This window comes from Drosophila subobscura, chromosome O (assembly GCF_008121235.1).
Source record: "Drosophila subobscura isolate 14011-0131.10 chromosome O, UCBerk_Dsub_1.0, whole genome shotgun sequence".
NCBI lineage: Eukaryota > Metazoa > Arthropoda > Insecta > Diptera > Drosophilidae > Drosophila > Drosophila subobscura.
In genome coordinates this window covers 23,352,628-23,378,002 of record NC_048533.1, presented here as the reverse complement: position 1 = coordinate 23,378,002, position 25,375 = coordinate 23,352,628, and the positions used below count along the sequence as shown (strand labels likewise).

The window sequence follows — 25,375 nt, the reverse complement described above, 5'->3', positions numbered from 1 at the left end:
CTGTGGGTGTTGTGGATTGTGGGTGTGGTAGAGGTGGCGGTGGCGTGTCCTTGTCAGGTTCACGCATGAATTGCTACTTACTGGCCAGGATTCCATGCCGCATGAAACAGCAGGGGCACAGAGTGCCACACCGAGGATGCGAAAATTGAATTTTGTGGTAAAGTGCAATTTGGTTAGGGACAAGCACCCTTCAAATGTTATCGATGTCCGCTCCCCCTCTCTCCCCTTGTCTCTATTCATGATCGAGCCTTAATCGACTTGGTTGTTCCTACGCTTTAGTTATGGCCAAACTCTGACTGTCCTTCATTTTCGGATGCAATTTAAGACGTTCTTTGTGTTCCTTCGGCTGTGCACTGCATTCAATTTGGTCGCGTATTAAGTTTTCAAGCTGTAGCTTGAAACTTGATAAATAAATTACTTGGCCTGGCAGCTCGGCATCTCGGCAGCCTTACACTTTGTGCTTTTCCCCCAGAATTATTGCAGTCAATTGACGCGCAGACACCCCAGACAGATGGGCAGATGGACAGACGGAATGGAATGAAAGGACAACGGACGGACAGGATGGACGATGCACTGCGATTTGCAGTTTTTCTTCTGTTCAGTTGATTTGCTTTGGATACCTCGGTAAATGTGGAAGTTTAGGGTATATTAGGCTATTGCAAATGTATGAAAGAGGCAGAGAAAAGACTTCTTATTTGCACTTCTGACTTAATTTAGGTAAATTTCATCTCGTTGAATTTATGGTAAATAAATCATAAAAGGCATCCCGTAGTCGTAATAAAACTTAGGCTCTACTTTCCTTTTTTTAATTTTCTCTAGCTTTTTCTTCAATTTCGCTGAGCGCAATGCAAGAAAATATTTTCATTTCTCGTAGAGAGCGATGAAGAGGGGAACGTTGCAAACATTCAGCGAGGGGTCTAGGTCCAGGACTACGACCAGGTCCAGGTCCAGGTCGATGCGTCACAGTGTCGGCTTGTCCTGCCTTCTCCTTGGATCGAGTGGAGTGGAGTCGAATAGAGTGGAGACCAGCAGCCAGGCAGCCTTGTCGCTTGGCTGTCGCTGGGCCCTGGTTTATTGGCCTGGCGAAAGTTTTGCGCCGTCACTTGAAGCCCAGGATCCACAAGCAGAGAAACCAAGAGAGAGAGGAGAGAGGAAGCGTGAGTGTCCTGGCGGGCGATTAAAGTTTGTTCAGAGCATCTGCCTCGGCATTAGCTACCCGGATCTGACTCTACCATCTGGCAGTCTGACTTTGACTGACGGTTGCAGCTAATGCTAATGCCATAGCTAAAGCTGAGGCCAATGTCCAAAGGAATAGTTCCATTGATTTAACTACACAACGAAAATTGATTTAACGCCATAATTCAAGCCAACTGCCAGCTGACTTTCCATCAATTTAACGCATAATTCCTGATGGATTTAATCGTAATTGATGATTGATTGCCGTCTGCCTCGAGCTCGCGAGGCAACTCTCGAGTGTTGCAGCAACACTTCAAGCCCACTCCTGCCACTGCCTCTTGTGTGTGTGTGTGTGTGTATGTGTGTGTGGGTGGAGCGTGTGTAAGCGTATCGCGCGAAGAGAGAACACTTTTGGCAGAACACCATTTAGTCGTAATACTTTGTAATTTATTTTCGCTTACCTTAATCGAACGCTTAACGCCGGCCATCGTTTACCTTCTCCGGCCAGATGATACATTCAGTTGGTCGTTCTTTGGTTCTTTCATTATGCTGCTTCGCATAAATCAATGTCACGGTGGAGAAATGCATCTAAAGAGGGGATATATAGGAGTGAAACGAACGTTAGAGTGGGTTAGATCCCCCATGATGTGGTCGACATCAAAGCCTGCCGAGAGTCCAAGTATTTTTAATTTTAATCAAATGCCCGACAAGCCACAGCACGGAGACCCCTCATTCTCCTATCTTTCTTCTGTGGAATGAATGTCTGGCAGCCCCTCACTTTTTATTTGACTTGGACATTTCAATTGCCGAGCAATTCCTTAATGGCTTTCCTCCTGCCGCTACTGCTACTAGTGTCCTTAGATGTAAATAAAAATGCATTGCGCTGCCATTTCCTGTGAAAGCCAAAAGCATTTGATGTAACTCATTTCAGCTTATGCAGCGGCCACGTGACGACAACATTTTTGCCAAGTCCACCGCATCCCCGTTTCTGCTCACCCTGTTGTCGTATTTATATTTGCATTTCCATTTGTGTGTGTTTCTGTGTGTAAAAAGGGTTCGGTTTTGGATACTCTAACAGAGAGAGTTTGGCGTTTGAGGAGGGACTCTTTCCTCCCCCGAAAGTGTATCCATTCGGCAAGAACAGACGAACAGTTAGGCAATTGGTGGATACATAAAACACGAGAAATATTTTGAAATTGAACTTCAATATGGTTGAACCTGCAAGTGCAAGGGTATGCAAAGCTTCGACTGTCAACCTTCTTACCCATGTTTTTTTTTTTTTTTAATGTTAAGCTTTTTTCTGTTGCACTGCAACGGCTTTTATGTGTTTTTCTTCGCCAGAGCTGTGTGAAATCAATGGAAGCTGGTTCCTTCTCCTACCTTGCCACGCTACACCACACCACTCTGTCATCTCCGTTCTGCCTTTTTCTCATGCTGTAGCATGCCCCAACTGGCCGGGTTTTTGTCTGTGATTGCGCAAAGTGCAGCGCTGTCCTGCTTGATGCAAAAGCGTTTTATTTAAATATATATAAATGTACCTACATACGAATGAGTATGTATGTAGGTATCCATGGGTACATGTAGGCGGCACGGGGTGCGTGTGCTGTATAGTGGCAGGTAAACCGTAACGGTTTAAATCTGCTTGTCCAACACTCGGCTTTCATGCCACACCTTCCCCCAACCCTTTGGCAGAGTCCGTATTTGTGTCAGTTCCGTGCAGATCGCTTACATTTGGCATAAAAAGGGCTCCGCTCCTCACAAACGAAGCGCAAAAAAAACAACCAACAGAGCCATGTTAAAAACAGATTTATGCACTGCCAGAACGAGCTGGAATAAAATAAATACAAGTATGCTGGCTGGCTGCCTTCAATCGTGTGGCATGGAATGGTCCTTAGCCTGCTTTCCATACCTCCACCCTCATTCTGTTTCATTCCTGTGCTCCTGGTTGGGTTTTTGCCTGGAAAAACGCAAAAGTGCCCACGCTTCAATGCGTGTATCTGTCGCAAAGGCCGAAATGCTTTAAAAAGTGATTTTTACAAGCCACACAATTTCACACACTCATCTCGCCACACATAAACACATACAAGGGTACACTGGCAGAAAAATCATGGGCATTATTTAGGGTTTCATATTGTGGGGATACTCAAGCGGAAATATTCTTAAACATTTTATCGATTGATCTTTGTAAGACTTAAAATGTTCCTTAATTAGTAGACTAGTTTTATATTTAAACTTTAGGTACTGTACATTTCCATTCTTTGGTTTCGTTTTTTAAATCTCTGTTTATTTGTATCTCTTCTTTTAAAGGTTCGTCATTTTCCACAGTGTATTGGACACATGTAAAGTCGTATCATATGCTAAAAAAACATCATCCAGGAGGGCAGGAAGTCGGTTTGGGGTTCTGCATCGGCCATCGTAAAGTATACAGAAGGCAAAACTGTTTTTTGGCTGAATAGTCAAGTGAAGTGCTCGGAGCCTTTGGCTTTAGCTTTGGCTTTGGCTTGGGTTTTGTCGATTTGCAATTTTCGGCTTTGGCCAGAATCGTTTTCCAGTTAATGAATGAGTCTCTGAGCTGTTATTTTTTCCTGTGGCTTGCCCGCTGCCTTCTCTGTTTGCGGACCTGCAATTGATGGTGATTGAATTTTTTGATTGATCGCTTGACTGATTGATTGAGCTGCGCTCAACGGCAGGCAGGCAGGCAGGCAGGCAGGCAGTCAGGCAAGCAGGCTGGCAGGCAGGCATTCACTTGCATTGTGCAAAGCCAAAAGGTTAAAAACTAATAAAAACTAACGAAACAAAAACCGGGGGCCATGCGCTCCGATATTCTCGGGTTAATTGAAATGCGCAGCGTGCAAATATGGTCGAAACACAACGTTGACTCCATGCGCCGCACGGGCCTAAAGGCGGAGTCGCTCTTCGAGCCACCTTTGGGGAATACACTTGCAATTACGCTAAAAGCAATTCCCGACCAAAAAAACGCAGAGTAAAGCGAGCGAGTGTCTTGGCCCCCTTGTTGCCAGACCCCAAAGTGTTGCGCCAGACAAACCCTTAGACTCCCGACAAACAAACAAACAAACCCCGTCTCCAATGCCTGGGCCTGGGCCCACCAATTTTTATTTAAAGCATTTTACTGTGGATCGTGTTCTGGCTACAGCTTTGCCGCTCCAGCCTCTATCCTCTATTCGGATGTCGTACAATCAACTTAAACTAAGATTACAGACGCCGCACCGCTAAGCCTCCTGGAAAAATGTGTGCCACAGAACCACTCAGAGACGACTACTCCGACTCTGGCTCTCTGTCTCTCTCTCTCTCGCTCTGTCTCGCTACCTCAGTCCCCACCAGGGCGCATACGCATGCTATTTGTATTTAAAATGGGATTTACCTGGGGTTTTGTCACTTCTTTTAGCGGGGCTTTTAATTTGATTTAATGCGTCTACGCGTGCCGCATCTACAGTTCGTCCTCTTGGCCCTCATGGACTCGCTTTTTACTGGAATGGAGACATCGTCTCTATGTGTGAGTGTTTCCTGCCGTGGGCAAATGTGAGGTAAGAGCTTCTCGCATTTCCCCAGCGAATTTTGGGCAAGTGAAAACTTGTGTTTTCGGAAAACTATGTACAAACTCGATTGCAAATGTATGCCAGTTGTTGCCGCTTGCCGTGTGTCGGTTGTTGGCTGTGGCGGTTGGTTGGGTTGTTGTTTTGGGTGGCAAAAAAAAAAAAAAAATGCAAATTAATTTTCCGCAGGCTTTTCGTTGCGTTTACATTAAATATGAGTGCTCTTGCTTTACATTCGTGGTGGCCTCTATTTCCAGTTTGATTTCAGTTTATGTAAATGTTGGTTCTACCAGCATCCTTGCTGGTGCTGTTGCTGGTGCCGGTGCCGGTGTCGGTGCCGGTGTCGGTGCCTCTCTCTGTGCCATCAGCAGGTCCTTGCAGCAGTTAGTTATTTGTAGCCGTCGCTCCACATCAAAGACAGGCAAAGAACATTTGCGCCAGCGGCTAGACTTTGAACTTTGGGGTTTGCCGGAAAATGGGAAGCTGGAGAAACTGGCAGACGGCAAGAGTCTCTGCTGCTAGCTTAACCGCAATTAAAACAGAATTCTTGTTTACGCTGTCATTGGCGAACTTGTAAATCAATTCTATGCGTATTTTAAGCAATTAATTTTGCTCGAATTTTAATTGACTTTGTCGATTCCACCACTCAATTGTTTGCATAATTGTGTTTCTTAACAGGAAACACAAAGAAAACGAAGGAATTGAAGCTCAAAATAGAAATGGGTCGAAGCCACAGATTTGGGGAATCTTAAAGTGATTTGTATTTGGCTCCTCCTTTTCGGATGTTAAGTGTATCCTATTTCATATTTGATTTGTCTTCTTGCCACTTACTCCTTTGCTGCTTTAGCCTTTCTGGTACATGCTAATTTTCTTCACAGAGGCAACCTGAAAATTAAATAATTATGAATGGTTTGGTTATGAATGCTATCCGATTGACTGTAATTTTTTTACGCTGAAGTTTGCTTTCATGGGAGACGTTCCCATGTCCTGAACAATTTTCAGGATTTAAATCAGTGTGGAATTTGAGACTCGAATTTGTCTCTTTGAAAAATGGGCTCTTAGGCACTGAGGATGGCACTGGCTTTGCGATAATTTCACAACTGAAAATCCAAACATTTGTATTTATACCAAATGCTTTTACACTGAGAAAAGTGGGAGGTTATGCTCTACGTCGGAATATTTAGTGTTAAATTGCTACTGGGAATTTGCGTTGAGTGCATTCCGATGAGAAATGTGCCAATCTTCCCACGCATTCTACGCACAATAATCAATTATAGAGGGAATCATAGGTTGTGCAACTTTGTGGGTTTTGTTTACTGAATTTATGATTCAATAATTACTTGCAATGCGTTGTTTTGCCGAGCATTCCCATCTTGACCTTTATTTTGATTTCCTTTCAGTGACTTAACTAGATATTGTTTATTTATTGCAGATAATTGATATAGTATAGGTTAGTGATGTACATTTTTGATATTGTTTATATATTGAAGATATTTTATATAGTTTAAATTTGTGTTTCACATTTTCGTAGTTTTTGACTTGCTCATCTTTATCCTAATCCCATTTGCTTTACAAATGTTACCACAGAAAAAGCCAGTTTGGCAACCTGCAAGGGAAATCGAGACACAATCAGAGACGAAAGCCTTTTAGGTATCTCATTTGCTCACCCTTAAATTTGTGCTTAAGCCTATGGAGAATATAGATCCGGCGGTGAAAGAGATGGTTCTCTGGGCATTATGCAGGAAGTACACCAGCGAGGTTTTATATCTGCGATCCGAGTTCTTCCAGCTGGAGTGAAATATGGCCACGGCCAAGGTCTCGCAGTCCTCTCTGATGAGGTCACATGTGCAGCAGAAGGGAAATGTCTGGGAAATCTGAACGAGTATATACGCCCCTATAGCCAATTTTGACCAGGAATCGGCAAAGATATAAAGATTGATAAGGGATATACTCAGGACCAGCCCGACCAGCAGGAACTGCACAAAGATGATATGCTCGATGATAGGACTTATGACAGAAACGTATCTATAGGAAAATTCAGAAGAAAATCACCAAATATTTTAATTACTTGCATATAATTTATACTCCAAAATAAGTTTGTGATCCTTGATGCAGTTCACCAGATCCTCAATGTTTTCATCATCCCTCTTAACGGGATCCGAACACAGTTTGTCGACCCTCTGAATGAGGAGCTTTATGGGAGCACGTAGCATCAGACCAAACAGTATTGGAAACACATCTAGCATACCGGTTTGGAAAGCTAAGCATTCTGCGGCACTAAACTCGAAGAATGAAGCTATCCAAAGGTTCCTCGTGCTCCCGTGCCAATCAAAGAATGGATTGTAGATGTTCCATGGCACCGTTCCAGACAAGGTTGCCGTGAGAAAAGTCAAGATGGCGTAGGTGGAATAGATTACCAGGTAGAAGAGATATACAATGTTGCATCGAGCCGCCCAGCGATGTACCTCGATGCGCTCCGATAAGCCGATGCAACGCTCGTCCATGCGGCCAAGAATATCCTTGGCCTTGTAAAAGCGCCACATATTGAGTTTGAAGATCAACAACTTCAAAGGAGATCCCATTGCATTGAGTGCAACCTGCAGCACGGACAGAGCTTCACTTGTTGAAAGAGTTTTCAATTCAACGAAAAAAGTAATAAAGACTCCAATTGGAAAATAGACAGCGGACCAAGCAACGTTGATAATCACTATTACTACCCTGGCGGGTGTCCATCCACCTTGTGGCGGTATCCATCCCATTAAGATCATGGCGTGCTCAATGTACTCGAATGCCTTCGCCGAGGACTTAAGATTGGACGGAACTGGTTCTTTTAACAAGTTCAACATTGTGATACAAATTTTCTCTAGCTATTGACTGGGCCTGTGTAAGAACTGAGAGTCGGCAAGTCCGAATGTCTGTATTTATACAAACTCCTTGCACATTGTTCAAAAAAGTGGGTGGTGCGTTGTATGAATATTTTTTGCTGCTACCTTCCAGGTTTGATGCATATCGATGATAAATGTGTATCTCTTCCCACGCATTCGACGCACAATAATCAATTATAGGGGGGACCTTTGGTTGTGCAACTTTGTGAGTTTTGTTCACTGAATTCCTGATTCAATAACTACTTGCAATGCGTTTTCTTCCTCAAAATTCCCATCTTATTGAGTTCTTTAGTTACATTTCCCTTAAGGGTATCAACTAGATATTTGGTTTTTATTGCAGATATTTGATTAAGTAATTCAGTTAGAATCAAGAATGTGATCTAAATGTTCTTATTTTTTTACTTTCTCATCCTTATCCTAATCCCAATTGCTTCACAAATGTCACCACAGAAAATGCCAGTTTGGCAACCTTTAAGGGAAATCGAGGAACAATCAAAAACAAAAATCTTTTAGGTATCTCACTAGCTTACCCTGATATTCGTATTCAGGCCTATGGAGAATATTGATCCGGCGGTGAAGGAGATCGTTCTCTGAGCATTCTGCAGAAAGTACAGCAACGAGCTTCTATATTTACGATCCGAGTTCTTCCAGCTGGAGTGAAATATGGCCACGGCCAAGGTCTCGCAGTCCTCTCTGATGAGGTCACATGTGCAGCAGAAGGGAAATGTCTGGGAAATCTGAACGAGTATATACACCCCAATAGCCAATTTTGACCAGGAATCGGCAAAGATATAAAGATTGATAAGGGATATACCCAGGACCAGCCCGACCAGCAGGAACTGCACAAAAATTATAGGCTCGATGACAGGACGTATGAGAGCGGCGTATCTATAGGAAAATTCATAATAGAACCACAAAATGAGTCAATAATTAGTCAATTATACTCCAAAATAAGTTTGTGATCCTCGATGCAGTTCACCAGATCCTCATTGTTTTCATCATCACTCTTAGTGGGATCCGAGCAGAGTTTGTCGACCCGCTGTTTGAGGAGCTTTATGTGAGCTCGTAGGATGAGACCAAACAGCAGGGGGAATACATCAATCATACAGGTTTGGATGACTATACATTTGATGGGAATCAGCTCCAGCAGTGAAGCTATCCAAAGGTTCTTCGTGCTCTTGTGCGAATCAATGAATGGGTTATAGATGTTCCATGGCACCACTCCCGAGAAGGTTGCCGTGAGGAAAGTCGACATTGTGTAGGATGTGAAGATTAACTGGTAGATGAGATATACAATGTTGCATCGAGCCACCCAGCGATGTACCTCGATGCGCTCCGATAAGCCGATGCAACGCTCGTCCATGCGGCCAAGGAGCTCCTTGATCCTGTAGAAACGCCGCATATTGAGCCTGAGGAAAAACAACTTCAAGGGAAATCCCATTGCATTGAGTGCGACCTGCAGCACGGACAGGGCTTCAGTCGTTGAAAGTGTTTTCAGATCCACGAAAAAAGTGATAAAGACTCCAATTGGCACATAGACATCGGACCAAGCCACAATGATAGCCGCTAGTACTACTCTGGCGGGTGTCCATCCTCCTTGTGGTGGTATCCATCCCATTAGGATCATGGCGTGCTCAATGTACTCGAATGCCGCCGCCGAGGACTTAAGCTTGGACGGAGCTGGCGCTTTTAACAAGTTAAACATTGCGTTTCGAATTTTCGTTTAGCTGTTCGCCTAGCTGTCGACTGGACCTTTGTAAAACTGATAATCGGCAAGTCAAAATGGCTTTATTTATACCACAAAACTGGGTGGTGCGTTGCATGCAACCTTTGCAGCTTTGCCTTACAAGTTCGCTGCTTTTCGATGACAAATGTGTAACTCTTCCCACGCAATCGACGCACAGTAGTCAATTATCATAAGGACTATTATTTACATAGCTTTATGGATTCATTTCTCGTAATTGTAAAAGCGTAATCACTGGCAATGCGCTTTCAACAGGGACTTGAATTTCCACATTAAGTAGGCAACAGTTTTACGAATTTGACCATCGTAACAGCTCTTCCTTCGACCCACACAGATGTTGGTGTCTTTGCAGAATGATTAATATACGAAACTGTATGCCTTCGGCGTATACATAACACGCATACGTGTATTATGTTCCACATGCCACAGGGGGGGTCACGGGCATGGGCACCCCATGACACATGCAGCAGTGTTGGCTTGGTGGCCATTGTCTGGCGTGTATTCAAGTTAATTTATAGACTTATCAACACTTAATCACCGGAAAAATGGCATAGCGTATGTGTAAAATGTGCTCAGTGCCACGCATGTTGATTACTGTGCCGCGTCTGCCTGTCTTTGGGCTGTATTTCACACGGAGATGAAGTCGGAGCCAGAGTCAGAGATAGGAACTGTGTTGCGCCACAGTGGCAGAACCAGACAGAGGCTTAATAGTTGTTAGTTAGTTGTGCGTGTGGCAGCAGCAACGGGAACGGCCCCTGCCATTCCATGGCTCTGACTCTGGCTGTGGCTCTGTTGCCGCTGCGTAACACATTTGCCGTAATTTATACTTTATAGCCTCGAAGCCAGATATGAAAAGTCGCATACAGCACAGCAGAGTAGAGGCACACACGCATAATATCTGAAGCTATATATTTCTCCTACAGCTGCCGGTTCAACATGTTGACTTTTATGCCATTTTCTGCGGTTACCAAGTCAACTGTGGTCAGGACTTCGTCCCAGATATTTATGCATGCATATAAATAACAAAAGTGAGAGAGGGGGAGAGTGAGAGTCAGCCCCCTGTCTCCATTTTCATCTCCATCTCCGACTGCGTGTCGAGCTTATGTTATTAGATTTACGGCGAATGTGGTGGGTGATGCCCATAAAAGAGTGCAGACATTCAAATAAACGGCAAAGAGTTCACTGCATAATTAAAGCGGCAGAAGGATGACCTTCAATCAAGCCATGACAGAGTTCATTACACAGCAACAGCAACAGCAACCATTCCCAGCATCCATCCAACCTACCATCCATACATTCCAGCCTAAAAGTGGCAACCAGGGAGCTGTCTGTGCCACGTAGAGAGATTGCGAGACAATTGGCCAAGACAATTGTTGGCCATATTGATGCCTGGCGTTTGCTGATTCCAAACACACGCCGATCCTTCGTCTAATGATTGCAACAACGTGACGCATAAACATTTTTCTGTTTCGCACAATTTCGTCTATGCCTTTTTTTCACTCTTCCTTGGGCTATGACTCTGACTCGTGCATTGTGCTTTGCCAAGTTGAGGCTTATTGTTGCCCATTTGGGGCACGTCATGTGTGTGTGGCACCGCCTGATGAAGTATTGTCTCTGAATCATAAACTGATTTGCTTAAAAGCGTGTCTGCCAGCCGCTTTTCACGTAGCAACAGCAACAACACTTTACGTGCCTCGCATCCCATCGAAACCCTCGTGCACACGCATTGATTTACCTTTTGGTAAAACCTTATTAAACTTTTCCACCCATTCTAAACGTGTGCTAATTGCTTTTTGTGCGAAAAACCGAAAAACCCACCGGTAACATGTCCACTCATCCAGAAGAACCGCGTTATGAGCCTACGTTTCGTGAGAGGAAGCGGGCGGCCATTAAAAATTGATTTATTTTTAATTATCAGTGACGTGCGGCGCAATAATAAATAAACGTTGAAATTTATTGCAACGTCAAAAGCGATGGCGGCCGCCTCAACAATGGCGTGCGTTGGTCGTTCCCATCGGTCGCTGGCTCCCTCCCTGCTCTACAAACGTACTTTATATTGGGTCCGTCCTATATGTTATATGGAGCTACACATCGCGATGTGTGTACCTGCACTTGTGTTGGCTGTGCTTGTTGGAAAATATTTAGAATCCACCCACAGGTTGGCTGGGGTTCGGGGGTGTAATGGCATGTGGAGAGGCACGATGGATGCAGGTGGACGCCCGCCCAAACAACCAGGCAATTCGAGTTTTTGGCATATTTTACAAACACTTTGCTCATGTCGGCGCTTGTCCAACACGATATACCCTTTAGCATAGAGTTTCATGAGATTCATTCGATTTTTTTGTATTGCAAAAAGATTACACATTTTGGATTGTATTACATTTAATTCTAAATAATTCAAATAAATTCTACGAAAACGTGTCACTTTATCAGAAGAATACAATCTGTTTTCAAGGGTATTTAAAATGTTGGGAATGACAATTATATTTTTGTTCTTGTTTTTAGTTTTCCTTTATGCTGATGCAGATGTTGTTGCAGTTGCTGTTGCTGCTGCTGTTATTATTATTATTATTGCAGCTGTCGCTCATGTCCAAAAATGCGGCAAAAATTCTATTATAGTGGCCATTGTCGCGCCTGTCGTGTAACAAGCGTTCAACCAACAACATTGTCACCAGCAACATTTTTACTAATTTATTAACTAAGGCCCCGCCGGCCCTAAAACGAACGACAAGCGGTGCAAATATTTGTGCGACTTCACGTTGCACTCGTATGTGCCCCAACCGCAGCCTGTTAATGAATGCTCGTCGCCAGGATTTCTGTAGAATGTTAGGTAAAATATCAATAGTCGAATGCGGGGGAATGCCTGAAGTATTTTTAGGAAATACGAGATTTCTAATTCCATTGCCATTTCGGCAGTGCCATTCATGAATGCCTCGTTTTGCAATTTACGGGCACAGTGAACAGTGCACCATCGCCGCACCCATTGTGGTTGGCCTTTTTTGTGGCTAGGACGCGTTTAATGAATTTTTCATGTCATCATGGCCACGGCCATTGCCCACTTTGAATTATTCACCCGTTCGCCTACCACCGGAACCCCAACATTCAACGTTCAACGTTCAATTGTACTTACCGCATTGCAATTCAAATCAATTTTTGATTTGGCAGATTTGCATTTTTTATTCATTGCTGCAAAAGAAATTCCATTCCTGTTTTTGTTTGGGAAAAATTGTAAAATTTATTTTCATCCAACGATTTGCAGCATTTTTTCTGACTGCCAGAATATTTAGCGGGTGGAAGCAAAGGTATGAGTTTGGAAGCGTGGAATGTAGAGGAGAAGAAAAACTTCAGTAGTCACCGATTGGCTTGCAGAGAGAGTGGATCTTAAGATCTCAGACGTGCCATCTCTATGTGGTTAGGCGTTCAGTTTATTACGAATCTTATGTTTATCCTTATTTAACTTTCACCTAACAAGGTGAAAATAGTTGAAAGCCACAGCCTAGACATCTTAGAATTCCACTGGGGATAAGGACTTTACTTCCTTTTTAACTATTCATATTAAACGAAATTCTTGAGAGTCTAACCCTTTTTCCAAGTAGAACAGTTTCCCTACATCAACAAAAGAAAATTAATAAATGGCTACCCACAGCTAAAGGAGGCCACTTCATTCGAGTGCAATCGGCTAACTGGTATTCCATAGTCAAAACCCTTGAATGGAGAGCATTACCGCACCCTCTCTGTTTGCATATGTCTGTCTGACTGTCTGCTTGTCCGCCTAGCTATCTCGTCATCTCTTTCGCTGGGTGCATGTGCCACGGCTATGTACATATATTTTATTTACATGCCACTTTTTTACTGCGATGCTGCGGTAATTGATACGCTAAACTGCATAACGCAGATTATGACGTTAACATGGATATGCATAAAAGAATCGCAGCAGCCCCGAATGAATGGCAGTCCCAGTCCACCAAAACCATCTACGTGCATATACGATCGATGGCCAAAGAGCGGCAACATTGCAACAAAGGAAGCATTTAAATATTCAATAAAAGAGGGATATTATTATTACTATTATTATTTTTATTACACTATACGTACATATATTGTATGTGTATGTTGCACTATGTATTTGGCATTAAATTTACATGGCTATCATGGCTGCTAGTTATGAATTCCGTTGAAATTTAATTATTCACATTATCTGCTAATTTTTTACACAATTGTTATTATTTGATGCCCTGCGTGGGGCCAAATGCTTTGCCATGCGAAAAAAAGTTTGAAAAGCAATTTAAAAATGAAATTTATGAAAGCCGAACCAGAGCAATGGCAATTGCTCTTTGGACCAAAAAGGTAATTAGAATTCATGACACACACGCTTTATGAAATATCACACATACGCAGTGTGGCAAAGACGTTATGCTCGCTCTGGCCTCCACTCTCCCCCTCTCTCTCTCGCTTGTTCTCTTTCTCTGGAATTTGATTTACGATTTTCAGATACACACACACAAACTCGCACAAGCAATGCCAAGTAATTTATGACAATTTTCCTTGCCACAAAAACTGCGAGTTGCAATCAAAGCCGAAGCCGAAAAACGGCTAAGGCCAAGCCAGAAACTCATATAAATGTCAAAAAGCTAACGATAGATGCCCCTGTTGCTGCTCTGCAGATGCATTAGTCGAGCACTTGACTCGTGGCTCTAGCCATTTCTCTCCATCTTGCTCTTTCTTAGTTTCTCTCGCTATCTAACTCCTCTGGGCTTACGCTCAAGACGCCGCCGCCGCCGCCTGCATTGGCATTAGTAGTTGCCTCTAAACAAAGCCCGACGTCTCTCGACTCTGGTGGCCATCCAATGAGGCAGCCTGGAACAGTGTCACGCTGTAGCTGTTGTGCGACATACAACTTTTGCATATCAAATGGGCTTTGCTGTTGCTGTTGCTGTTGCTCTGCTGTTGGCCTGTGCCGTGTATTTTAATGGCGTGAAGTCAACGGCGCGTAAATAATAAAAAAAAAATTGCAAAATAGAATGCGAAGCCGAATGACTCGACAATAAGATACCCATTAACCTGTGGTGGACATGAGGGTATGAAAGTAGATGTATCTATGGAACCTGTTATGAAAGCCATCCAATTATATTGAATCGATACCACATTTTATATTCATATTTTTATTAACCGATACACCGATGTGTTTACACTTTCTTCTTGCTGTGACATACATTTTCCGTGCCACAACATAACTTGGTAAGCTACTCGTAATGGGTATAGAAAGTAGAAAACATCATGAGGCATCTTAATAAATTACTTTGGGGATTTGGGTGCACAATTTTTAATATTGCCAGGCCGCGGTGAATGGGGTCCAGGGGTTGGGTTCCGGTGCCGCAGACGCAGCCGTCACTGATGCAAAACCTTGTACACAGAGAGAGGGAGAGTGGAGTGGAGTGCCAACGGATGGGCTAGTGTGTGGGTGCATGACAGTTGTCTGACATTTCGAGTTTAATGAAATTTATGCAATTTTTCTTATTTGCCAAATGCACTGCGGCATTCGCAGCTCGCCCGCGGCGTCAGGCACACGCCAAAGTGCAATGCATCAAGCGGGTGGACCTCGAGTCACCCACGAACCAGTGGGACTAGACATAAAAAACAAACACAGGCTGTACTTAGTACATGTGTGAATCATCCATCCACTTGGCGAAAGTATTCCTAAAAGCACTCATATTCGCGGACAACTTTTTCTTGGGAAAATAATTCAATTCAGGGGCCATGGAATAGAAATACATTTTGCTGCGCGAAACTTGTAAGCTCTCATCCAAGTGAGAGGATATATAAGGACTGAAAACTTTGAAGCTGAAATCGAAGCCCCAACGCCAGGGTCTTCGAGCTGTTGGACGAGTACGTACTTGTTGCTAAAGTTCATAAAGGTGGCTCGTGCCTAATGATGATTATTTCTAGTTCATTTTCATTTAGCGCCATTCTTTTGGGCCCTCTTATTGTTGCCCGAGAAGAAGCAGTGGAGAAGGTACAGGGACGGGGCCTGGCTACAGCGACGACATTATATTTTCATTGTTGGTCAGCCAAGCGCAAAGGCTTTGACGTCGTGGACTTCGGGGTGGTCGCCGGGTAGCAGCCAGCGAACCATTTCCTCCTCTCAATCCCGGCCTGCCGTCGTTGCTCCCGCTGCCGGTTGCTGCCGTTGCTGCTGCCCTGTGTTTTCTGGCTTATGCTTTCAACGGATTTTGGCTTGGTTGCCACACAAAATGAAACAAAATGTCGTCAGAGTGTCATTTGGCTTCGACTTTGGACAAAAAAGAGAAAAAAAGTGAATGAATGAAGGCAAAAAAAAAAAAGAAAGGAGAGAAAAAAGGAAGCAAAAGGACAGAGAGAAAACCCGTAGGATGAAGGCAAGGAATTGCAGCTTTAGCGGGCGTGGAAGCGCCTAATGTGCTCCTAGCTGCTAAAGACCCGGCGGCAGTCGAGTTAATGAAACCAATAAATTAATTTTAATGATTGCACAGGACACACAGGGACAGCAGCAGCGGCAGGAGGAGCGGCAGGCAGGCGGGCAGGCAGGCAGGATCCCCGTACGGACACACAGTGAAGCATGCAGTTTGTTGCGTCAGGGCTCACTCTCTCTCTCTGTCTTTTGCTGACTCTCCATTCCTCTCTCTCTTTGCCCCATTGGGGCGTGGCACTTGTGCCATAAGTAATTGACAAAATCTTAATTAGTCCTTGGCATGTCCATTGAATGGCTTCTGTTAGTTGTCGAGTTTAATTAGCGTAAAATATTTGCCGAGCGTCTTCTGACTTTAATCAAATTAAAAATTGCCATACCTACGCATAAAATCGAATGCTCGATTCAATCAATTCGATATTTAATCAAATTTTCATTAACTGCCTAAAGTTGTACCCACCCCTCCCCTTCCCTACCACCAATTAAAAACTCCCGAGTGTCAAATGAATCATTTTGACGCATTTCCTCTGCTGGCCTTGTACAATCTCTTTGGATTATGTCCTTTGGGTGAGCCGGGAGAGTGTTGCTTGCATGGAAAACAAACCGTAATCAGTTGAAGAGTGGACCCGGAGCACGCTCGAGAATTTCCACTTGCACTTGCCAACACAACTGCCACTTGGAGCTATAAACTGTGAAGAGCTCTTCCGGGCCACCAGCAGAAGCATCGGATGAGGCAGCTGCCCCATCGAGTGTCCTTGAAATCGAATACAGCTGCCGCTGCAAGTGCAGCACCAAGAGCCTCCTGCGTATGTGTGCCTGTGTGTGTGTGTGCAGCTCCTCTTAGGGCTTCGACTATCTGTGGAGCCAGAAGTCTAGTGGAGTCTGTTGCTGCAAAAAAAAAAATGGTGCATAATTCTGGTAGATCATCGTGTGTGCATCGATATTTGGATGTCTCTGTCTTTCGGTTTGGGGACAAGTTGATGGAAATTGCTTTAATTAAAGTTGAGTTTAAGCTCTGGCTAAGGAAATCGATTGCCAAGGCAACCTTTGGACCCCTGATTGGATCGTTTAACCCTGTGGGTCTCTGAGGGTCTTTGAGGGTATTTCTCCAGCCATTCTGCTGGCAGTACACACGTTCTGTTGTCAAAGTGTCAAAGTGTAATCATGCCTTGTGCGGGCGAGGCTTAAATTAAATTAATTGGCGTATACTCGAAGTAAATGAAAATTGCCCGGAACGCTTTTATTTCTGTTCCATTTCCTGTTGCGTTCAGGTCTAGCCATTAAAGAGATTACAAAAAGGGTCAAAGGGATACTCATAGCTCTTCGATTGAGGTTGCTCATAATTGAGCGACGCCTGCGGCCACCCATTGGACATTGAATGTTTCGACTTATCTTTCTTTTCTTTGATACGCTAAACAAAAGGGTAGCCTGATAAGCGATTTGTCCCACCCTTGAGCGAATGATTGATTAAAACATGCAGCAGCCACAGAATTAGGGAATCTTCAAGAGTATCAAAAGCTGCGACTCCAAAATGCAATCCTTTCTCGCTTGATTGCTTTTGTTCTACGTGTTTCAAGAGTGTCATTTTCCATTTCAAATCGACACACACACAGAAAGATATTCTGACGCGAGACCAGCATTTGGATGGCAAACTAATTAAATTTTGCTGGCTGCGCTTGGACTTGGGAATGACTTGACTTGACTTTTGCTTGGTGGCTTGTCGCTTGGTGTGTCGGATATGGGCAGCCAAATTGGCGCCGCAAATTGGTAATTACCCAGGCTGAAGTGCATGTCAAACATGTAAAAAGGAGACAGAGTGCAGCGGGGGTGGCAGTGGTAGTGGCCAAAGAAAGACGCCTCCGCCACGTATCCCGCTAACCCCGTTCATCGTCCTGGGATGCCGGCTGCACATTGTGCAATTAGCCAACAACGAGAATGTCGGACTACGGCGATGACAATCAAGCAAACGATGGCCACGCAAAGCAGCTGACGACGCGTGTCCTTACCATAGTGTCCTCTCTCGATGTATCTCGATTGTGTGTGTGTGTATGGCTGTGTGTATCTTGTGGCCGTGGGCGTGGTCAGATGCAGTTGAGCTGCCTAATTACTTGTAAGTTGGTGAATTTGCGGCCACGGCATTACAGAGCAGAGAGCCCGAGCAACTAAATTGAATTTGACGCGCTCGGCCACAGCTACCACCGGCTTCTAGAGCCAGCGGTCAATTGCTAACGGGTCGTAGACATGGCCCAGAAAGGGTAGGCAGGCGGCAGGCGGCAGGCGGCCAGCAAGGCACTGGAATGCGATGGGGCACGTCGCGTGTACAGCTCTTCCTGTTTCCTGTGGAACGATAGAAGCAGTGAAACTTGCTGATTGCCAGCGTGTAATTATTTTTTAAGCACTTTGTCTGCCAGTGAAATTAGACCTAACTAAGCCAATCTCTTTTATTTCGTTTTTTTTTTGTTCTTCCCTTTTTTTTGTTGGTTGTATTTGAATAGAATGGAAGCGACAGGGAGAGACACATCGTAGATACATGGATAAAGCGAAAGATACAGAAAAAGATTTGGCTTTTGGGTCACACACGGCGGTTGGGGAAATCCTGGGCGCGTATATCCTGCGCTGCGCTGCGCAGCTCTCCTGTCCTGTTCTGTCCTCTCCACTCCACTGCACTGCTCTGTTGTGATCTCGGCTTTCATTTTTCGGTTGCTTTGTCCAATTAGTAACTGGTTTTTTTTCGGGGGGGAGGTCTACGGTTTCATTTCTTTTATTGTGCTCGTTATCCTTTTTATTCCGAACTCCTACTGCTGCTGCTGCTGCTCGGCATCTCCGTGCGCAAATTTGATATCCTTGTTACAGCAAATTGTTGTACAATTATTCTGTCTTGCGTGTGCCACCACCTCGGTCTGTCATTGCCCCTTTAATGCCAGGCAGAGCTCGCACTCTCTTTCTCTCTCTGCCTCTCGCTCCCCCTTTGCCTGACCAAAACCGAAGCGAATCGAATGAAATGATATTTATATGCTCCACAAAACGTCATAGCAGCACCCTTTTCCCCCCCTCTCATTGTCATTGTCCTGCGCCAATATTGTCGCCTCTTCGATTATTTATGATCTTTACTTTAGTCGTACACTGTCCTGCCCTGGCCCTGCAGTGCTCCCCACGGGCCTGTGGCCAAGTTTTAGTAGTCATCGTAGTCCTCGTGCTTGTCCTCGGCTCAGTAATAAATTTATGCTTTTTTATTTCCTCCTGTCATAATTTTACCCTCAAACACACAGAAGAACGGCAGACGGGGATGAGGCTGGGGCAGGCAAGAGATGGCAGAGAGACGATAGGAAAATACTTGGGCATTTTTCCCTCAGCATTTCCTCTCGCATTCCTGAGAGTTTTCCCCTCTTCCACAATTCCTTGTCTGCTGGCAGGGTGTGCGGTTCGTTCACTCCTTTCCTGCCTGTCTAGAATTTTCCAATTGATAAATTATTTTATGGCAAATACACAAATTTTCCCCATACGCATGTTTGGGTTCCCGCTCCCTTCCAGCCTTTTCTGTGCTTCATATGTGGCTGTGTGGCTGTAGTCTTGTTTGTGTGGTTTTGATACCCCTTGAAGTGGGTATGGGCATATTATTGTTCATCATTTGGAGAAAGGGTACTCGATGTATACGTTGCAAATTTCATTTTCTTTGTTGTCTTTGTTGAAGAATTATTTTTAGATATTTTGGTGCCCCTTTTGAATCAAAATCTTGTCTCAATAACAACAAAATGGCTTCTTAAGGGTATCTTCAGCTTCGATTCTGGAAAAACCATCCTCACTTTCCTGGTTTTTGTTGTTTGTGTGGCTTGGTTTTCGATTTTCATTTGGGGTTTTCTTAGTCTCCCGACTGGAGTCCTGCGCATAAAATTCGTTTATTCGTTTATTCCTATGCGTAAGTAATATCCCTGTGTATTTTTGCGTATTTCCTGCCTTACCCTGATGGCAGAGTGGTCAACCCTCAATACGGACTCTATCCAGAATACACAAAATCAATCATATTTTCTACGCTTTTTTCCCTGCTCCCAGCTCTGACAGAACGCTCTCTTCATCAACTTCCTTTCTTTTTTGCTGGTTGCTTACATCAGAATTTGTTGCTTCGCTCAGCCCTAGACTTTATCATCGTCTTTCTTCCTTTTCTGTTCATTCCTTACCTATATCTTAGAGGAATACAAATTGAAGTCGATTTATGTAGCATTTAAGTATGCTTTTGCTGTGGCTTTCACTTTGTACGCGTAGACAATGCGGTGCGGTGCGGTTCCTTATAAATATGCTACATTTACTTTAATAGAATTGTTTATGGTCGCCGTATTGGCAGCGCCTGTGCCAGTGCCTGTGGGCCATGCGCCCCATTCTGTGGATGCCCATGGATGCGGCGTTGTGGCACTGCCAAAACATGTTAAATAGAGAAATTGCAATAAAAAATGGCGGAGAAAATAGCGACAAAAACCGCGCCAAATCAAAGCCAACAAATCCAAAATGCGCACACAATATTTTGCGGGATTATTTCAGTTGGCTTGATGTCACTGGGTGGGGCCGGTGGAATCACGGCGGTGGAGAGAGGCGACTATATGCACATCCTGTGAATCCGAGCTAAAAGTTCGGGCTACCATCCAAAATTTCTGTTAATTTGGCAGCTTGTCCTGCGTCCTGGCATTTCGTTCCTCGTTTTTGTGACCAGTTTTTCCATGCCTCTCCCTGGCAGTCATTTATATTTTTTTACGCTCTGCTTGAGTTTTATTTGCCTGTGGAAAAACGCCGATGGGAGAGAATCTGTATGTATGAATGTGTATCTGGATATACCATATATAAATGGAATATAAACGTATACGTGTGTGTGTGTTTTTATATCTCCCTGTTTTTCTTTTTTTGTGGGGTAAACTCTGTGTGCAGATATGCAAAACGCTGTGCGCACATAAATTTCAGTGCTGGGCCACGCTTATTTGCATAGGAATTATGTATTTGGGCATGGCGGCTTAGCTGCTGCATTACACACAGATACACACAACACACACACACACAAATGCACACCGCATAGGAGTCTCTCTCTCTCTTTCTCTCTCGTTGTGGTCATGTAGAAAACTAACGCATATCGTTTTCCTTGTATTTTGCAGCTATAAATTTGCAACGCCCCAGGAAAATGCATTGCAGCAAAACAAGCAATTAAATCGGAGAAGGCCTCCGCAACCCCACAGTAAACCCTTCCTAGCACCCGTAACCGTAGACGGGATACCAAGACCTGGGACCAGGGACCAAGGACCAAGCACCAACGACCAGGTCCTGCTGCTGTGCTATAAACCTATTTTGAATAATTAAAATTCCGTAAGTGCTGCAGTCGAAGAAGTTGGCCAGAGGCACAAGAATAAGTTGTTGCAGAAGAAGAACAACGAAAAGTAGCAACAAAAAGGAAAGTTAGCAGCGGTCCCAGAACGGAGTCCTGTCCATTCTTGCAACACGATCTGCGGCCGTGCAAAATCGTGTGCAGCAATGAAATAATTAATTCAATGCACCTGACTAAGCCTTGTGGCAGCAACAAGAGAAGCGGCAGCAGCAGCAGCAGCAACAAAGGAGCCACCATTCCAAATACATTCCATTCCAACAAAAGCAGCAACAAAATGGCGAGGATAACGCGAACAATTAGCCAACAAAGCCACCATATCCACGAGAGGAGCCTGCCCCACACACTGCTCCTGGCCATTGCAGCCATCGCTTTGTTGCAACTGCAGCACTTCGAAAACGGTAAGTCAAGCCCAAAAAAACAGAATGATATCCATGGACTATCCTTCAAGCAATTGCAAATTCAATCGCGTGCAACAGAGCCAAGTCAATCAGCAAGTCCAAGTGAGATTCCAGACCCAAGTCCAAGTACCAACCGCAAAGCCATTCAATTGACAATCCCACAATTGGTGCCACAGCGACAGGGGGTTGGCGGGGGAGAGCAAGTAGAGCTGGGGATTCCCAGCTCGATGACGGAGCTTTGTCGGCCGGCGAATTAATCTTACGGATGAATATTTCAAAGCGAAACTTGAGCAATTAATTTCGCTAATTGCTTTTCTTCGCTTCGTTTTTGTGTGGCAAGAAGACGTCCCCTCGAATCTCGAATCGCGTATCCCCGCCATCTCCCTTCAACATTCACGGGCTTTTGCATTTAAATGCCCCGGCAGTTGGTGCATTTTCGAGGACTCAACTTTTGCCTGTGCATAAAACTCAATCTGACATTTATGCGAATGTCCACGGAATCAAATAAGAGTAATGACATTGCCAGGGAAAGAGGGGACGACACAGAGGGGAGTGGCCAATGGGGAGCAGACGATGAAGCGTCTTGGGATCTGTTCGAGTTCGGGGCTCTGCCACGGAGTGTGGCAGTGGCAGTGGCAGTGCAATGTCCTTTGGCTACTCAAACATTCCAGTGGCTATTAGTATTCATATCTTGACTGAACTAAACTGAAAGCTTAAATTCCTCTGGCCATTCTTGCTCTCTCTCTCTCTCGTCCCTACGTCCTTTGTGCACTTCCGATGGATGGGAACGGGCAGTGGCACGAGCATGGAGGGCGCCTCCGTTTTTATCTGCCAACGTTTGCATGAATTTTCATTTCGTGCTAGAATTGTTGAAAAAGATGCAATTAAATTTTAGGGCCAAGGGTGTCAGCAAAAGGAGGGGAGACACACAGCAAAAGTTGAAGGCAAAAAAAGCAGAAGCAGATGGAGATGGACATGGACATGGACCCAAAGGGCGTCCCTCCCAACACAGATAGATAAATGTACATATATATAGTGTAGTATGTATGTATATATCTGATAGATATAGAAAGTGCGCGCAAAAAAGCTCAGCACGAAATATTCCAAGTCCCTGACAGTGTCCCGCCCTTTCTCCTCCTTTCCTTTTGCTTCTTTGGGATGGTATGCTCCATCTCTGTCGTTCCGTTGTGCGGTTACAGCTGCCGTTCGGTGGCAAGAACGCATTATTAATTTATTTTTCAACTTGCAAGATGAATAAGCAAAGAGCAAAAATGCGCTCCTCAAACGCTGCTTTGGATGCAGCCAAGCAAAAGTTCCCAATTTAAACGTCGTCCCAACGCCAGACACCATTTCCCCACCACCACCAAGCAAAGCTGCTTCCAGCTCCTCGCACCCATTGTCGGGTCATTTTGCATGCAGTTTGCTGGCAAACGTGGTTTCGGGACGGCAGATGAACGTGTCTCGAACGTACTTCAATCTGCTGTCCATCACTGTCTTCGATCGTGCCTCACCGCAAGGAAATAAAATCCAAAAGTGAATAATGAACCGCAAATAACTTTACTTTGTCTTCTGTTCGAGGAGCGCAGCTTGCAACTCCCCGGAATCATTCCTGCCAGCTGCAACTCCCTTTTGTACTTCAAAGTACACCACTCTGTCGCTGCTGTTTTGTTATACTCTTTACGGGAAGGGGATGCTGATTTTATTAAGCACTTTCAACATGTGGACTATGAGAGAATTTTGTTCAGAATTTTGTTTAGATTTTTTTCAGAATTTTGTTCAGATTGAACGCTTAGAGAATCACGTTTCAAGAGTATCTACGTTTTCGGTTTTCTGTACCTCTCATTTCTTTCTTGTTTCAAAACTGCTGCAGGACGTTTGTCTGCCCCATTTGGTTGCATCCATCTACAGCTCCTGCACCAGCGGACTGTCAGAGCAGTTACTGCTAGTGTCAGTAACAATTAGTTTGGTTTGTACTCTAGTTAACTGTCCTTCTACTCCTTTGGAGTGGAGTCGTCCTCCTCGCCGTTTCAAATATTTGCATTTGTGGTTGTCGATTCCCTCTGTCTTTCCCTTTCCCTCTCCCTTTTCACTTTTCGTATTTTTCCCTTAGCTTTTTCTGCATTTTCCCCACAATTAATGAGGTGCCAAACGCTTGCTAAATGATCGCTTACACAGTACTCGTTCGTATTGGTGACTAATCTTCATCTTCATTAATTCGGAATATAGAGACACATTGTGACATAAATCACACAATCAAATTATGTATCTACATGGCCCCCGAGGGTCCGTTCCTGAATGGGGGGTTTCTGTGCTTTGCTGTCGTTTTTGGATTAAGATTCATCTGTCCAACTCAACTAATCAATTTGACATAGGTAGAGAGGTTTGCCTCCGCAAAAACTTTAACTCTGGCAAAAACTTTCGATATTTGAGTAGAAAACTTTTCCCACTCAGATAACACATTTCCCCAAATACACATTATATATGTAGGCATGTACTCTGATAACACTTTCCCCCATTTATGCACATAAATAAATGTATGTATGTGTGTGTATATCTGGGCATAAGTAAGTGAAATTTATTAACTGCATGAACCAGAGCCGAAATGCAAATAAATCAGACATTGGCCATCAGGTGTGGCAGTGCAAAAGTTCTTGGGTTAAACAAGGGCCAAATGCCAGGAGGCATAAACTGTGGTACGGGTTGGCAAACAGAAACAAAAAGAAAAAAAATACAAAAATCGGAAAACAGCCGCAAAAAGGATATTGACGTGTGACGGGCACGATTGGAGTGGAGAGGCTCTTGAGTTGGGGAGGCATTCGGTTATCCAAAAGAAGGCTATAACATCCATCAACCATCCATACTGGGTGCTCCCCCCTTTTTTCCCCTCCTCCCTCCCTCTCAGAATCTCTGTATAACGCTTATCCCCGCACTTTGCTTGTGGCAGTGTCAAGTATTTGCACTTGAATCGCGCGCTAAGCAAAATTTACGCGCATTTGTTTGTGCGACTCCAGAGAATTTGCTCGCCAAACTCAAGTGAAAATCGATGGGCCGTACATGTGTTTCCCTGTGTGTAGGTGGATCTGTGCGTGTGTGTGTGGCACTGCCATTGTTGCTTGGCCACAATGTTTTCTTTTCCGCCTCCGTTTCGTTTTGTTTCGTTTCACTCGGCTTTTTATTGGTTTCGTTCGTTTTTTTTTGTGTTTGGTTTCTGCTGTTGCCACTGCCGCTGCCACTGTGTGTCCTGCTTCTGGTGTCATGAGCAAAGGAGCAGCATTTGAGCAAACAAACTAGACCTGCCACCACACACACAGACACACAATCAAACATGCAGAGAGAAAGGGGAAGAGACAGAGCCAGAGAGAGAGAGAGAAACACTTAAAGCTTTCATCCTGGAGCACATATTGCTTCATTTCTTTACGTGTGGTTTCCCCGGGACCCGGACAGGCATCAAAACTGTCGACAACATCAACGTCAACGGCATCATCATCGCCACGAAGCTCCGGATACAGCTTCAGCTCGCATGTCCTTCAACAGATACAGCTCCTTCCTTCGGCTACAGCTCTTCCTTCATCTACAGCTCTTCCTTCAGCTACAGCCTACTTTTCCAGCAACAGCTCTACCTCCTCCGGCAACAGTTCCATCTCCTTCTCCAGCTACAGCTTCAGCTTCAACTTCAGCTTCAGCTCCTACTCCAGCTCATCCGAACAGCCTCAGCATCTCCTCCATCATTATGGGCTTCGTCTGGCACTTCACAAAAATGCACACAAAATCCTCAACTTTATCTCGTCAATAACTTAAGTGCCAGTCAGGG

The 25,375-nt window shown here is 44.4% G+C and overlaps 3 protein-coding genes across 6 annotated transcripts in view; 1 reads left to right on the top strand and 2 right to left on the bottom strand.

Annotated features, from left to right (window-relative positions):
- LOC117897215 (lachesin) overlaps window positions 1-25,375 on the top strand; it is a 137,552-nt gene that overhangs the window by 48,625 nt on the left and 63,552 nt on the right. For all 4 annotated transcript variants that reach the window (XM_034805926.1, XM_034805927.1, XM_034805924.1 and 1 more), the window contains one exon: window positions 20,940-21,564. In XM_034805926.1, the coding sequence (XP_034661817.1) occupies window positions 21,330-21,564 (235 nt within the window). In that variant the 5' untranslated portion in view covers window positions 20,940-21,329. The remainder of the gene's footprint in view (window positions 1-20,939; window positions 21,565-25,375) is intronic.
- On the bottom strand, window positions 6,280-7,273 carry LOC117899292 (odorant receptor 98a-like). The gene is made up of 3 exons (XM_034809204.1): window positions 6,816-7,273; window positions 6,398-6,755; window positions 6,280-6,336 (listed from the first exon to the last, which is right to left on the bottom strand). Exons 1-3 carry the CDS (start codon window positions 7,271-7,273, stop codon window positions 6,280-6,282), a joined length of 873 nt encoding a protein of 290 aa, XP_034665095.1.
- On the bottom strand, window positions 8,028-9,320 carry LOC117899291 (odorant receptor 98a). Its single transcript, XM_034809203.1, has 3 exons — window positions 8,560-9,320; window positions 8,146-8,503; window positions 8,028-8,084 (listed from the first exon to the last, which is right to left on the bottom strand). The coding sequence occupies exons 1-3, from the start codon at window positions 9,318-9,320 to the stop codon at window positions 8,028-8,030; spliced, it is 1,176 nt and encodes a 391-aa protein (XP_034665094.1).

Bases quoted from the DNA above. Each gene is read 5' to 3' on its own strand.
- LOC117899292 (XM_034809204.1), bottom strand. From the start codon at position 7,273: ATGTGGCGCTTTTACAAGGCCAAGGATATTCTTGGCCGCATGGACGAG. The intron at 6,756-6,815 runs GTATAAATTATA...ATTTTCCTATAG, and splicing joins GATCACAAACTTATTTTGGA to ATACGTTTCTGTCATAAGTC. The intron at 6,337-6,397 runs GTGAGCAAATGA...TTTCCCTTGCAG, and splicing joins GCTTAAGCACAAATTTAAGG to GTTGCCAAACTGGCTTTTTC.
- LOC117899291 (XM_034809203.1), bottom strand. From the start codon at position 9,320: ATGTTTAACTTGTTAAAAGCGCCAGCTCCGTCCAAGCTTAAGTCCTCG. The intron at 8,504-8,559 runs GTATAATTGACT...ATTTTCCTATAG, and splicing joins GATCACAAACTTATTTTGGA to ATACGCCGCTCTCATACGTC. The intron at 8,085-8,145 runs GTAAGCTAGTGA...TTTCCCTTAAAG, and splicing joins GCCTGAATACGAATATCAGG to GTTGCCAAACTGGCATTTTC.